Here is a 15017-nt window from a genome sequence, read left to right on the forward strand (position 1 = left end):
AGACAAACAAAATAAATACATAGTTGAAATTCTGGTCAAAATTTTTCAGATTTGATGAAAACTGTACACTCACAGATCCAAGGAGCCCTGCAAACCCCACGCACAAGATAACATGAAGAAAGATACACCAAGGCGCATCATAATTAAATTTCTCAGGACCAGTCTAAAGACAAAACGTTAAAAACAGCCAGAGGAGAAAGACACGTTACACACAGAGGAACAAAAACAAGGATGACATCAGATTTCCCTTCAGAATCAATGTGAGAAAACAGAGAAGTGACATCTTTAGAGTACTGAAAGGAAATGGAATTTGTAAATCTAGAAATCTGTATCTATATCCAGTAGAATATTTTTATTTAAAAAATCAAGGCTTTTTTGGACATATGAGGGCTAAAGGAATTTATCAGCAGCTGTCCTGCACTTGTAGAAGTCTTAAAGGAAGTCCTACAATCAGAAGACAAAAGACACCTGATGGAATCTTGGATCTACTTGAAGGGAAGAAGAAAGTGACAGTGGTAGCCATGTGGGTAAACAAATTACATTTTTCTAAAATTAAAGCATAACAATGACATACAATATCCTGTTCCTTTCAGGTGTACATCATAGTGATTTGATACTTTTATACATTAAAAAATGATCCCCTGCTAAGTGTAGTTACCATCCGTCACCATACAACGTTTTTACGATATTATTGACAACATTCCCTATGGTGTACATTCCATCCCCATGACTTATTTGTTTTATGACTAGAAGTTTTGTACCTCTTAATCCCCTTCACCTAGTTCACCTCTCTGCTCTGGTAACCAACAGTTTGTTCTAAGTCTATTCCTATTTTGCTTTTTGCTTGCTCATTTGTTCTGTTTTTTAGGTTCCACATGTAAGTGAAATCATAGAGTATCTGTGTGTCTTTAACTTATTTCACTTAGCATAACACCCTCTAGGCCCATCCGTGTTGTCACAAATAGCAACATTTCATTTTCTTATGTCTGAATAATTTTCTATTTCACACACACACACCATATATTCTTTACCCACCTATCTACAGACCCTTAAGTTGCTTCCGGATCTTGGCTATTGTAAATAACACTGCGGGTAACACAGGGGTGCATATATCTCTTTGAATTGGTGTTTTTGTTTCAGGTAAATACCCAGTAGTAGAAGTCCTGGATTGTATGGTGGTTCTATTTAAATCTTTTGAGGAACCTCCATACTGTTTTCCATAGCGGCTGCACCACTTTACATTCCCACCGACAGTACATGACGGTTCCCTTTTCTCTACATTCTTGCCAACACTTGCTATTTCTTGTCTTTCTGATAATAGCAAATCTGAGCAGTGTGAGGTGATGCTTCATTTCCCTGATGATTAACGATATTGAATATTCTTTCGTGTACCTATTGGTCATTTGCCTGTCTTTGGAAAAATGTCTGTCCAGTCCTTTGCCCAATCTTTAATCAGATTATTTTTTTGTGTGTGTTTGTTGTTGTTGTTTTGATATTAAGTTGTGTGAGTTCTTTATATATTTTGGATATTAACCCTTATCAGATGTTTGATTTACAAATATCTTCTCCCATTCAGTGCATTGATTTTTCATTTTGTTAATGGATCTTTGTGCAAAAGCTTTTTAGTTCATTGGAGTCCCATTTGTTTATTTTAGCTTTTTTCTTCGTTGTATGAGGAGACTGGCCCCCAAAAATATTGCTAAGACAAATGTCAAAGAACTTGCTGCCTTTGTTCCCTGCCCCCTGCTAGGAGTACTGTTTTCAGGTCTTACATTCAACTTTTTAATCCATTTTGAGTTGATTTTAGTGTGTTGATATGGTGTAAGAAAGTGGTCCAGTTTCATTCTTTGGCATGTGGCTGTCCAGTTTTCCCAGCACCACTTATTGAAGAGACTATCTTTTCCCCATTGTATTTTCTTGCCTCCTTTGGCATAGATTAATCAATCACATATGCATGGGTTTATTTCTGGGCTCTCTATTCCATTGATATGTGTCTGTTTTTGTGTCAGTACCATACTTCTTGGATTCCTGTAGCTTTGTAGTATAGTTTGAAATCAGGGAGCATGATACCTCTCCTTTGTTCTTCTTTCAAAGCCAAGATTGCTTTGGGTATTCATGGTCTTTTGTGGTTCCATAAAAATTTTAGGATTCTGTGAAAAAGGTCATTAGTTCTGTGAAAAATGCCATTGGTATTTTGATGGGGTTCACATCAAATCTGTAGATTTCCTTAAATCATAATTTTTTGGTACTTATAATCTTTTAAAAGACAATTGACTGTTTAAACAAAAATAATAATAATGTCTTGTGAGATTTGTAACATATACATGAGTAAACTGTATGACAATAATAACATTAAGACCTCGAGTAAAGATGTCGAAGTATACTCTTGTAAGGTTTTTTTTCTTATATGTGAGGTTGTATAATATCACCTGAATATAGATTATGATAAGTTATAGATTTATGCTATACAATATAAAGCAGCCACTATATATAGCAAAACAGTTATGGCTAATAATCTTCATAATAAAAGAGAAAAAAATGGAATCATTAAAAAAATCCTCAACTCTAAACAAAGAATAAAAAATAGGAAAAAGGAAACAAAGAATAGATGGTAAAAATAGAAAATAGAAATAAAAAAACAAGATGATGGATTTAAACCTAACCATACCATATACACATTATTATTTTTTTTACAATTTTTCTTTTGTTATATTAGTCACCATACAGTACATCCCCAGTTTTTGATGCAATGTTCCATGATTCATTATTTGCATATAACACCCAGTGCACCATGCAATACCAATATGCACATTAAATATAAATGCTCCAATTATCTGATTTAAAAGGCAGAAGTTGCTAGATTAGTTTCAAATATTGCTGAAAAGAAATGTACTTTAGATATAAAGATACAGATATGTTAAAGGTTACAGGATGGGAAAATATGTACTATGCTCATCAAATCAAATAAATTTAATCAACAACATCAAAAAAATTGGACTAAGTACATTAATATCAAAGTATATTTCAGAGAAAAGAATATTACAAGGGTTAAATTTCGTTTCATAATATAAAGGAGTTATTTAATTCATAAGATATGACTGTTCTAAATGTTTATACCCCCTACAACAACACTTCAAAATACATGAAGTAAAAACTGATAGAACTTCGAGGAGAAACAGACAACTCAAAATTTATCATTGGAGATTTCAACACCCCTCTTTTATTAATTAGCAATAGGCAGAATCATAAAGGATAAAGAATATTTGAACAACACTATTAAATATTTGACCATATTAACTTTTAAATAGAGAACAATGAATCCAATAATAGCACAATACACATTATGTTCAAGGTCACACATAAATTTATCTATATAAACCACATTATGGGGAATGAAGAAATTCTCAGATGAATTTTTAAAAAAATAAAATTATATAAAATATATTCTTTGCAATGGAATTAAGATAGTAATCACTAACTCCAGGAAATCCCCAAATGTTAGGATATTAAATAACACACTTCTAAATAGTCTGTGCGAAAGAAAAAGCAGAAGGAAATAGAAGGTATTTTGAATGGAATGAAAATGAAAGGACAAAATCTAAGAAAGAGTTTTGGGGATGCCACTAAATCAGTGCTTGGGGGGACAGTTCTAGTTTTAAAAACCCTGATTAGAAAAAAAAATGGTCTCAAATACTGGCATCAGCTTCCATCTTAAAAATAGAAAAGAAGAACAAATTAAAATCAATATAGGCAGAAAGGAAAGAGTAAAAATCAGAGTGAAAATCAATAAATTATAAAATGTAGAAAATCTATGAAGCCAAAACTTAGTTCTTTGGAAAAAAAATCAATAAACTTGAGAAATTTCTGGCCAGACTGAAAAGGAAAATAAGAAAGAAGACAGGGGTGCCTGGGTGGCACAGCGATTAAGCGTCTGCCTTCGGCTCAGGGCGTGATCCCGGTGTTATGGGATCGGGCCCCACATGAGGCTCCTCTGCTGGGAGCCTGCTTCTTCCTCTCCCATTCCCCCTGCTTGTGTTCCCTCTCTCACTGGCTGTCTCTATGTCAAATAAATAAATAAAATCTTAAAAAAAAAAGAAAGAAGACAAATTACCAATGTCAAGAATGAGGAAAATTATATCAGTATATATTCTACAGATATTAAAATTATAATAAACTATTAAGGACAAGTGTATGTCAATACGTTCAACAAATTAGATGAAACAAGAAACTCCTTGAAAGACATAAAATACCAAAACTTTTCCAAGAAGAAATAGACTGAAGAGGCCTGTATCTTTCAAAGAATTTGAATTTGTAATAAAAAAATTTTCTACAAAGAAATTCCAAGCTCAAATGGATTTACCATTGAATTCTACCAAACACAAGGAAGAAATAATAAAAATTCTACACAAACTCTTCCAGAAAACTGACAAGGAGGAAATAACTTCCCAAATCATTTTATGAGATCAGCACTACCTTGCTACTAAAATAAGATGAAGACATTACAAGAGAAAAAGAAAAACACAAGTATCTCTCATGAGTATAGATGTAAAAATTCTAAACAAAATTTTAGCAAATTCATTTCAACAACAAAGAAAAAGGATAATACATCACTACCATGTCAGCCTTATCTCCAGAATGTAAAGTTAGTTTCATATTTGAAAACTAAGCCAGGTAGTTTACCATATTAACGTTTTAAAAAGAAAAATCATGTGATCATTTCAATCAATGCAGAAAAGTATTGACAAAATACAAAATTCACCTATGATAAAAAATCTCAGAAAACCAGGAATAGAAGTGAACTTCCTCATGCTAATAAAAAGCACCTATAGAAATCCTACTGTAGCCAAGATCTTAATGGTGAAAGATTGATTTTCTTCTAAAGATGAAGAATACAAGGATGTGTGCTGTGTGCTTTCACCACTTCTTTTTAACATTGTACTGGAGGTGGTAGCCAGTGCAATAAGGCAAGAACAATAAGTAAAAGGCATTGTGATTGCAAAGAAACAAGTTCACCTGTTTTTATTTGTAGATGACAATCATATATGTAGAAAATCTGATGGAATCTACAAAAAGAAAAGCTACTGGAACTATATGTGAGTTTATAAAAAACAGCAGTATGTAAGATTAACACATACAATTGGTAGATAATTTTAAAAATACTATTTAAAATAGCATAAAAAATAAGAAATACTTATGGATATATCTGACGAGAAATGTGAAAGACCTGTACACTGAAAATTATAAAGCATTGCTGAGAAGAAGTAAGAAAGATGTAAGTAAAGGAGAAAAAAAATTTTTTTCCTGACTGGGAAGATTCAGTATTATTAAGATGTCAGTTCTCCCTCAAGTGATCTATGGATTCAATATAATCAAAATGAAAACCTCAGCAGAATTTTTTTAAAAAACAAATAGAAACTGATGAATTTATTATAAAATTTATATGGAAATACAAAGGACCTAGACCAGCCAAAAGAACCCTGAAAAATGAATGGCAATTTAAGAAGGCTAACACTACTTGACTTTTAAGATTTATTATAAACATAAGTAATATAAAACAGAGTCCAGAAATTGACCAACACATATATGGACACCTGAAATCTGACAAATGTGCAAAACAGTTCAATGAAAAAAGGATAGTTGTTTCAACAAATGATGCTGGAAGAGTTGTATATCTATTTGCAAAAAAATAAATGAAGTGACCTTCAATCCATACTTTGCATCATATACAAAACCTAACATCATAGATCCAAATATAAATCTATAAACTTTTTGAAGAAAATGGGAGAAAAATCTTTGCAATCTTGGGTTATGTAAAGATTTCTTAGATATGACACCCAAAACACAATCCATAAAAGAACAAAGTGCTATATTGGATTTTATCCGAATTTAAAACTTTTGCTCCTCTAAAATCATTGTTAGGAGAATAAAAAGGTAGGACACAGACTGGCAGAAAATACTCCCAAAACATATATCTGTTAAAGGGCTTTTATTCAGAAATATAATGTAATCTAAAAACTCAATTGCAAGAAAACAACCTATTTAAAAATGAGTTAAAAGTTTTGGAGAGACACTGCAACAGAGGCAATATGCAATAGCTAGTAAACACGTAAAAAGAGGTTTAACATCATCAACCTTTGAGGAAATGCAGATTAAAAATGCGGTGAGATCGCTATCTCTACAAATCTAAAAGTAAACACAATGGCCGGACCAAGGACCAAGTGTAAGCGAGGAGATGCATCAGCTGGGACTCTCATGCGCTTCTGGCGGTAACGTAAGATGTTACAGCCTCTTTGGAGGATAATTTGGCAATTTCCTTAAGAGAGGAACATACACCTGCCATATACTCCAGCCATTCTGTTCTTAGATATTTAACCAAAGCATATGTCCATGCAAAGACTTTCATGTGGATGTTCATAGCAGCTTTATTTGTAGTAGCCAAAAATCGGTCAAAGCCCATCAATAGACAAATGAGTTAACAAATNCAGGAACACAAGGGATGCATCGCATCAGTCTATGGCACACCAACAGCCCCCCCCCCCCCCCGCCCTTACCCGCTGGGGATGTGTTTCAAGGTACCCAGTAGATGCCTGAAACCATGAATAGTGGTACACAAAGTGGTACACAAAGTCTCTGTGTACTGTGTGTTTTCCTATACATACATTCCTATGATAAAGTTTAATTTATAAATTAGGCACATTAAGACGTTAACAACAACAATCATAAAATGGACCAATTAAAGCAATGTGCTGTAATAAAAGTTATGTGAATGTGCTGTTTCAAAATATCTTAGTGCGCTGGACTCACCCCTTTTCTTGGGATGATGTGAGATGATAAAATGCCTCCGTGATGAGACGAAGTGAGAGGAATGATATGCACATTGTGAGGTGGTGTGAGGCTACTACTGACCTGATGCTGTCAGAAGGAGGGTTGTGAGCTTCCAGACCGTGGCTGACCACGGGTAACTGAAACCACAAAAAGGAAAACCACAGATAAGAAGGGAGTACTATGTTGATAAACTCAATAGCAGGAAGGAATCTCAAAATAACTACACTGAGTGAAATAAGCCAGATAAATATGTATGTATGAGTCCATTTATATAAGACTCTAAAACATGCACATGAATCTATAATTATGGAAAGCACATCAGTGGGTGTCTGTGAAAGGGGGTGGGAAGGACAGTTCACAAAGGACAACAAGTTAACTTTTCAGGTGATGGGTCTGGTCTGTTCATTATCTTGATTGTGGTGGTGACCTCATGGGTGTATATACATGTCAGAACTCATCAGTGTTGTTTTAGTGTATGCCAATCATATCTTGATAAAGTTGTTTTGAGAAAAAGCAAGTAATAATATTTGGCTGACCTATTTACTAAAGAGTTGTCTCGATGTTCATAGAATACCAGTAGCCGTTACTAGCTGCACGTCTGTGCCGCTCTGCCCAGCCCGCAGTAAGCCCCTTAGCTGTCTCTGGCATCCACATCCCACAGATTGGTCTGGAACTTCTGCTCATAGGTGATTGTACTGAGGGAGAGCAGCTAACCGGGCTGCTCTGTCCGTTTCTCTGCTTGCTTCCTTTGAAACAGAAGTATTGAGGGAGCGTGCATCTGTCCTCGGGATGCTTGGGAACTGTGGGGTGAGCATCTTCCATCCTCTTTGTGGACCAGAAAAACAGACGAAGCCTGTCTGTGGAAAAAAGAAGGGTGAAGCCAGAATCAGAGAGAAAGAGGTTGTGGGGCCCTTCCCAGGGCCTAGTTGCAGGTTCCAAAGCAACTGTGTCTTCAAAGATGTCTCCTCTTTCAGCTTCCAGTAGCTCAGATCAGCTCCTGTTGCCAGCAATCAGAGAGACTCAGTGAATAAAGCGGTTATGTGCTTGACATTGTGTCGAGTACTTTAAGGCATTCTTTATTTAAATCGGCACAACCACATGAGGTCAAACTTATATCCATTTTCAGATAAAGGAAAAGGGGTTTCTGTGAGCCTGTTGCCTGTTCATAGGAGTTGTGGTTAGGAAGCCAGTTTAGCCAAAAGGTGCTGGTCCAGTGCCTCACAGTCTCTGGAGTATTCCCTGCTCATGTCACCTTTGCTCTTTTCTCTCTTTCCTCTCCACCTCTAAGTCCTCCTGTCTTTCGGGGCCAGCTGAAGTGCCTCCTTCCGCACCAGCTACTCACAGCCCCCCCCTGGTTCCCTCCTTCCCTCTCACCTGTACCCATCAGTCTTTGATTGTTTTCTTCTAGTCGTTCTGCCGCCTGAATTTTCTTTCTTCAGCTGATCATTCCATAAGTGTTAGGATATCCATCGTCCCTGAGACAGTGCTTGACCTGAAGGTGTGTTCAAGATGTAATTGATTGTTTGAGGCACATCTCAATTTATTAAATAATCAGCTATAAAATATAATAGAACAAAACCCAGTTTCTATAAAACTAATGTGCCTCAGATGACCATTTCCTAAATAGGAAAGATAGGCGCCAACCCTCCTCCAGGCCCTAAGTCCTCTGGTGTTCCAGAGAAATCCAACACATGAGCATTTGTTTATGTTGTATCACTTTGGATGTAAAAATCAAAGGGGTAGGAACAATCCGAGTGCAACCCATTAGGAGAGGAGGGCCACCACCTCCCCTGTAGTGCCCAATTCTTCAAACGTTCCCCTGACTTCCTCCACTCCATCATCCCCCATCATCCCCCATCACCTGATCGCTGCATGGACAGAGTTTGGATCAGGACTGACCTCCCGGGATGAGAGCAATCCCTCAGGGCCCAGTGCTGAGAGGTCCCAGAGTTCTGGCTTAATGTTCTCCTGTTGCCAGCTTGAAACATTAATGCTTTTCTCTTTCCATTTGTAAGTAAAGTGCCATGGGACAATGGAACGTGCTCTGGGAGCTCAGTTCCTCAGTTCTTGGAGGGTCCTGCCTCATGCCACCTCCTCCAGATGGGTTCTCAGCGGCCCTCTCTCCAGTCTTTGAGTGCCCAGATCCCCACTTAGCCTCCACCTCCCTCACCCCACTATGACCACTGCTGGCCCTCTGACACCGGGTGCTCTGGCCCTGCCTGGCCTCTCCTCTCTGTCCCTGTTCAGCAACCACTGCCACCCTCCATCCTGGCCGGGGCAGGAGTGGAGGTAGGGGTGGGTGCTGTGCTCTAAGGTGGGGCTCAGTGGAAGCCACACCTGCCCCCAAGCTAGCATGGAGACTGTAATCCCTTAGAGGTCGCCTGTCCACTGTGGGAGGGGTAACGGGGAAGGGAGGTTGCCTTCCCCATCCCCGGCTGGGGCGTGGCACGTCAGCCCAGACACTAGCAGGCCCTCCTGCATTTGGTGGACCCCGTGTGCCCAGCAGAGTGGGGTCTAGAGACCCTGTGAGCGCATGCACTTGCAGTGACTGTCCTGCATCCCTGTAAGGGTGACATAGGCAGCAAATAAAAAACACTATGACAGGTTGAGAGAAAGACCACAGAAGAAAACATTTTATGTTTCTAGTATCTTCATGGCCCTTTCCCCCTCCTTTGTAAATAAAGGGTCCTAGATTTTCAATTTGCTCCATCCCCCATGAGTTCTGTGCTTGGCCTGACTTGGTTAAATTCATTTTCACAGTAGAATATGAAATGAGACAATTCCTTGTTTACTAGTAGTTACGTTTTAAAGGTTCTTTCCATTTGAAAGGACGGAGTCCAACAGAGAGGGGTGGGTTCTCCAAAGGGACCTCAGCCCTGGGACCCCTGCTCACCCTACGTGTCTGAGTTGGCCCGAAACCACATCACTGTAGGTTCTCTCTTCTCATCCCCTCACCACGTTAGATCTTCTGGAAAGACTGCAAAGCTTGTAAATTTGACTAAGGAGGATTAAGAGGACTGTCATGGACAAGGTTGGCAGCCCTCGAGTCAGACCCCCTGGCTCTGCGTGCTGGTTGCTGAGAGCTCACAGGGAACCTTCAGAGAATGGTTGGTGTTCCAGAGCCGCTTCCCATGCACAGACCGGGGAGCGCCTGGGAGTGCTGGGCCCTGGGATAGCCCCGAGCTGGTGCCAGACTGCTCTGAGAATAAAGCTCCAGCCCCAGGCACGGAGTGAGAGGAACTCTAAGTGTAACTCACATTCACAGCTCCCCTCGGGATCAGGCGGAGGCTGGGACTGCCCTGAAATCACACCCTGGCCTAGCTGCTGGCCCTGCTTGGCCCTGCATCCCCGGCCTCTCCCTCGCTGGTCCTCCTGGGGTCATGTCTGCAGTCGGTCACTTTCCTCCAGCTCCTCAGCTCTGGCCTGCTTCTGGGGAGAGCCCAGCTTAGGACACTAGGTGCAAGGCTTAGGTTACCCTACCCTGTAATGCAAATGTCAGTCATGTTTAAAATAACATTTAGTTTTTGCCTGGATCTTAGGTTTGTAGCCCAGTCTCTGTTCCCCTAAGTAGTGGTAGCAAGGACTAGGTGTACCCAAGTACCTTGGAAAAGCTTACTATCATCCTGGGAGACTTGTTTTGTACTATGAGAGGTATATTCCGATAGATAGCAGTGTTGGCTTCTTAAGTTGTGAGGGCCTCAGGGAAGAAACATTTTCATTAGTAAGGTGGAGATCTGTAATGAAAACCCAAGTTGCTTTTTAAAACAATAGATACTAATTATATTCTACAATAGGGTTAGAAGTACCTGAAGAAAGGGATAAAGAAGGGGGTAATCAGAAGGGGGACTGAAGCATGAGAGACTATGGACTCTGAGAAACAAACTGAGGGCTTCAGAGGGGAGGGGGCGGGGGAATGGGATAGACTGGTGATGGGTAATAAGGAGGGCACGTATTGCATGGTGCACTGGGTGTTATACGCAACTAATATCATCGAACTTTACATCAAAAACCAGGGATGTACTGTATGGTGACTAACATAATAAAAAAATATTATTATAAAAAAATAAAAATAGTCACAAAAAAAAAAAGAAAAAAGAAAAGAAGTACTTACAACAGGGAAGCTCTGTGATTTTTATTCATTCTCCAAGCATTTATTGAACACCTACTATGTGTCTGTCATTGTTAGAAATTCTACAGTAATTTTTTTAAGGACTCTCTGTGTGGTCTTTCTTTGTGGGAAGAAGAATCTAGTGAGGGATGGAGGGTTTCCTTTCATGTCTCGTTCTTTCTGCACTGAGTGGGGTGCAGGGCACCCAGGTTGTATCCCGGCTTCAAGAAGATCTGGGCTCTTTGGGGCTGACTTGGGAGAGAGAGGGAGCAGGTGAGACCAGTGGGCGGCTGAAGGGGAGAGGGTGCCCCATGGTATGTGTGGGAGGCCTGAACCGAGGAGTTCTTAGGGTGCAGGACTTTGGGTGCAAACAGGGCAAGTCCCTACTTGGTCCCTCTCTGTGGCTCTGGTGACCGGCACTTAGCACGTGCCTGCATGCCCGCTGGGAAGGCGCTTCCTCTGTCCCCCCATGGGCATCTTCTCTTGTCCTTGCTCTTCCCCGGCTGGAAAAGAGAAGTAGTCTCCCTGGCCTTGATTTCCATGAAAAATTCCGCCACCTGAGCCATTCGTGTGTGAAGCCAAGTGCACTGGAAGTTTGGGGAGATGACCTGATTTTATAGTTCACAGCCAGCATCACGCAAACATGCGGACTTATGTTGGATTCTGGCACCAGCTCCGGTGACCCTATCCCTGTGCCAATGGACGCTTCGGGCCTCAGCCATGTTGTCCAGTCCCTTCCTCTTCTCTTCTCGACCCCTTCCTCTCCTCTGTCTTCTTCCCTCCACCACACTTAAATCCTCATTTATTAATGTGTTTGGTTACTTGACCTCTTTCCAACCTATGACTGTGGACCTCTGCTCTCTCAAAAGTGTTACTGATTGAGGTATTTTCCCGTACAAAGTCAGTTCCTGCCCCTGTGTATAATGATGACGTTTTGAGGCCAGGCTCTTGGGCACCCTGAATTGTTACCCTGGGGACTTTTTTGACAAGCCACGTCACTGCCTGGCACATTGCATCAGCCTGCTGTGGAGTGTGGGGATGGGGGTCAGAAGAGACCCAAACTTCTGAAAATCTCTCTGGTTTGAGAGAGCAATGAAAAAATTCATCAAGTTGGGAAAATATTAAATGCTATGTTAAAAGCGGGGCTTGGGGGGCAATCCTGTGAGTAATGGCGTACTCTAATACTAAAATACTCAGCATCTCACAGAACTAGCAGCAATCTTAAATATGTTTCTTCTAGAACATTCACCTCTGCCTATGAAGTGATTTCCCTTTGCAAACTCATTCCTATTTTCATTGCTTTGCTAATTTCTTTAAAAAGGAATTCCACGGCCAGTTTTCTTGACACATATTTGTCTGGCAAATGACCAAAACATGAAGAAAGCCAAATGGATGACGAGAGAAGTGGTCTCTGTGGCTCTCTTAGAAAACAAGAGACTTCGAAAACTCAGACTTTGAGAATCTTCTTGCCCAACCCCCTCATTTTAAGTTTGGGGAAAATAAAGCTCTGGAGAAGCAAGGCTTGCACCCATATTTATCGAGCTGGGGTGAGGCAGGGCTTGGATTGGAGCACTGATTTCTCCTTATCCTGGAGACAGAGGTCTTCTCATGCTGGGAGATGGTAAGGATCCAGGTCTGGCTGCTGGTACACATTACCTTACCCACCTGCTCATGGCAGGCACTGTCTTGAGTGCTTTACCCACACTGACCGAGTCATTACATTCCCCCAATGGTAGATTTGTTATCAAAATCTAGATGGCAGGGGCACTCACTCACTGTGCGAGTGGTTGGACTTGGCTGTGAATCCAGGCAGGTGGGCTTGCCGGGTGGGCCCTGAACCCCTCTGCCACCTGCCTCTAGCCCAGACATTCAGCTCATGGATGTCCCCTCTGAAAGTTTTCAGGGCTACGCCCATTGCTGGAGGTGCTGGGGGAGGCGCCTTAAGCAGGATCCTTTCCTAAGCCATGGGAAGTGGTATAGTTGCTTTCGCTATTGTGTTTCTGCCGCTATCAAACTGTTTTGCAACTGTCAAAGAAATAAATCACTTTTGCAGAGTTACTTTAATTGTCACATAGTTTTTAAGAATTCCCAGGAGAGGTTGCCTTTCTTGATTTTTTAAACTCTTTGTCTTTACAGTCAGAAAACTCTTCCTTTGTCCTCCGGGGACAGGGAGAGCAGTGGCCCATGATCCTATGATCCCATGATCATAACTTCTTTAGGAAGCGACTTGCCACTTCCAGGTGCATTGAGGGGGCAGACGAGCTGTCTTTAGATATGCTCTTGCCCTTTAGAAAACAGTACAGTTTATTTGTCAATGGGATGAAAAATTTTAAAACATGATCTGCAGGTTTCTTCCATTTTTTTCCAATGACAGTTTTCGGTGCAATTACTCTACGTAAGTTACATCACATACGGTTGAATGAGGTTCTCCCAGAAGGAGCTCCTGCCAAAGCATCTTACCAAGGCCCCTCTCCTTGCCTTCCAGTTTTACGGGAGCCCTATACAGTCCGTGTGGAGGACCAGAAAACCATGAGAGGCAATGTTGCGGTCTTCAAGTGCATTATCCCCTCCTCGGTGGAGGCGTACGTCACCGTCGTCTCCTGGGAGAAAGACACCGTGTCACTCATCTCAGGTAGGCGGGGCGTCCGGGGCGCAGGGCGCTGGCTCACCTTCTTCCAGGCTCTTTCAGGTATTGAATTGGGTCGCTAGCTATGTGTTCGTCCTAACTGCGGATTGGCGTCCGGGCGGTTGACGCTGTTGGATGATTGTGTGACATCAGTGCTTTTTGTTGGTTTCGTGGCTCGATTCAGACAGGCTTCAGTAAATTGACTGATGGATAGAAATTGGTGACTGTACATACTGCCATCATGTTACTTCTCTGAGGCAATTTGGGCGTATTTCTGCTTGTGAAAATAGGACAGTAGGGGTTTTGCGCCTGTGAGAGTTCTCAGTGATAAGCTTACGACTGATAGCCTGAAACTGTAATCTGGAAAACAGAAACTCTGGTTTTGACTGTTGTGACCCTTTCAAATGTCTTAAGAGCTATGTGATGTCCCTGACCTCTTTCTTGAAAATTCTGCTCAGAATATGTATTCAGCACTGAGATATACACACACACACACACACACACACACACACACACACACACGTACATGTGTATATGTATATTTTTATATAAATAACTTATCAGTTTATTTTCAGAACCTGAAAATGATGCAGCTGAAATTTGCTTCTAAGATGTTATGTTCTTTTCTTGTGCTAAGTAGATTTCTTGCCCCGTTGCTGTTTACCTGGAAAGGGTCCAGTGTTCCTGCTTTGCTCATCTTTGGATAGTGAGTGACCGCATGCTGCTTTCAGAGAACAGTGGTGATGAGCGTGCAATGTGCTATAACAGGTTTAAATGCCTGCTTTTCTTTACATGTCTGTGTGCATGTGCGTGCAAGTGTGCACACACACACAGGCTTCTTGCAAGTCTTGAATACCACCAAGATTTTGCCCATTTGTATATGTAAGGAATTGGAACTAAACTCTCACGGTGACATGGCATTTATATTTTTCAGCTTATTGGTTTTCTAGATGGTGTAGGTTACCATACAACAACCATTAAAACAATCATTAAACCATTAGAAAAAAATTAAATCTTTGGTCTTTAAAGTATATCCAGTAACATAGTGTGTAACTGACATTTTCAGGTTTTCTCAACACTGTCTAGTCGCAGTTCCTCGAACTTCACTGGATGATAAATGTCTTGCTCTTATGGTGATTAATCATCATAATTTAACTGAAAGTATTGAGAAAATACTGAGTTTAGTGACTGAAATCTGATTGCAAATAATCATAATAGACTCACCTGTACACTTATATTTGTAGTGGTTTTTAAAAATTTTTATCTATTTATTTTTAGTCATCTATAAACCCAACTTGGGGCTTGAACTCATGACCAAGCGTCGCATGCTCTCCTGACTGAGCCAGCCGGACACCCCTGCTTGTTGTCTTTGATTCATGGTCTTAATGGTGTCTCTTTCGAGGTCATTTTAGTTTCTTAATGGCAGATGGAGAGATCTGGTGATGCGTCCCTCTGGCT

General features: G+C 40.6%; 1 protein-coding gene across 1 annotated transcript in view; it reads left to right on the forward strand.

Annotated features, from left to right (window-relative positions):
- The window catches only part of DSCAM (DS cell adhesion molecule), a gene marked incomplete at its 5' end in the record, with an annotated part of 727362 nt that overhangs the window by 117107 nt on the left and 595238 nt on the right, over window positions 1-15017 (forward strand). Inside the window, one exon of the mRNA XM_034653984.1 lies at window positions 13419-13565. Within this exon, the coding sequence (XP_034509875.1) occupies window positions 13419-13565 (147 nt within the window). The remainder of the gene's footprint in view (window positions 1-13418; window positions 13566-15017) is intronic.

Source organism: Ailuropoda melanoleuca, chromosome 1, assembly GCF_002007445.2.
Source record: "Ailuropoda melanoleuca isolate Jingjing chromosome 1, ASM200744v2, whole genome shotgun sequence".
NCBI classification, from domain to species: Eukaryota; Metazoa; Chordata; class Mammalia; order Carnivora; family Ursidae; genus Ailuropoda; species Ailuropoda melanoleuca.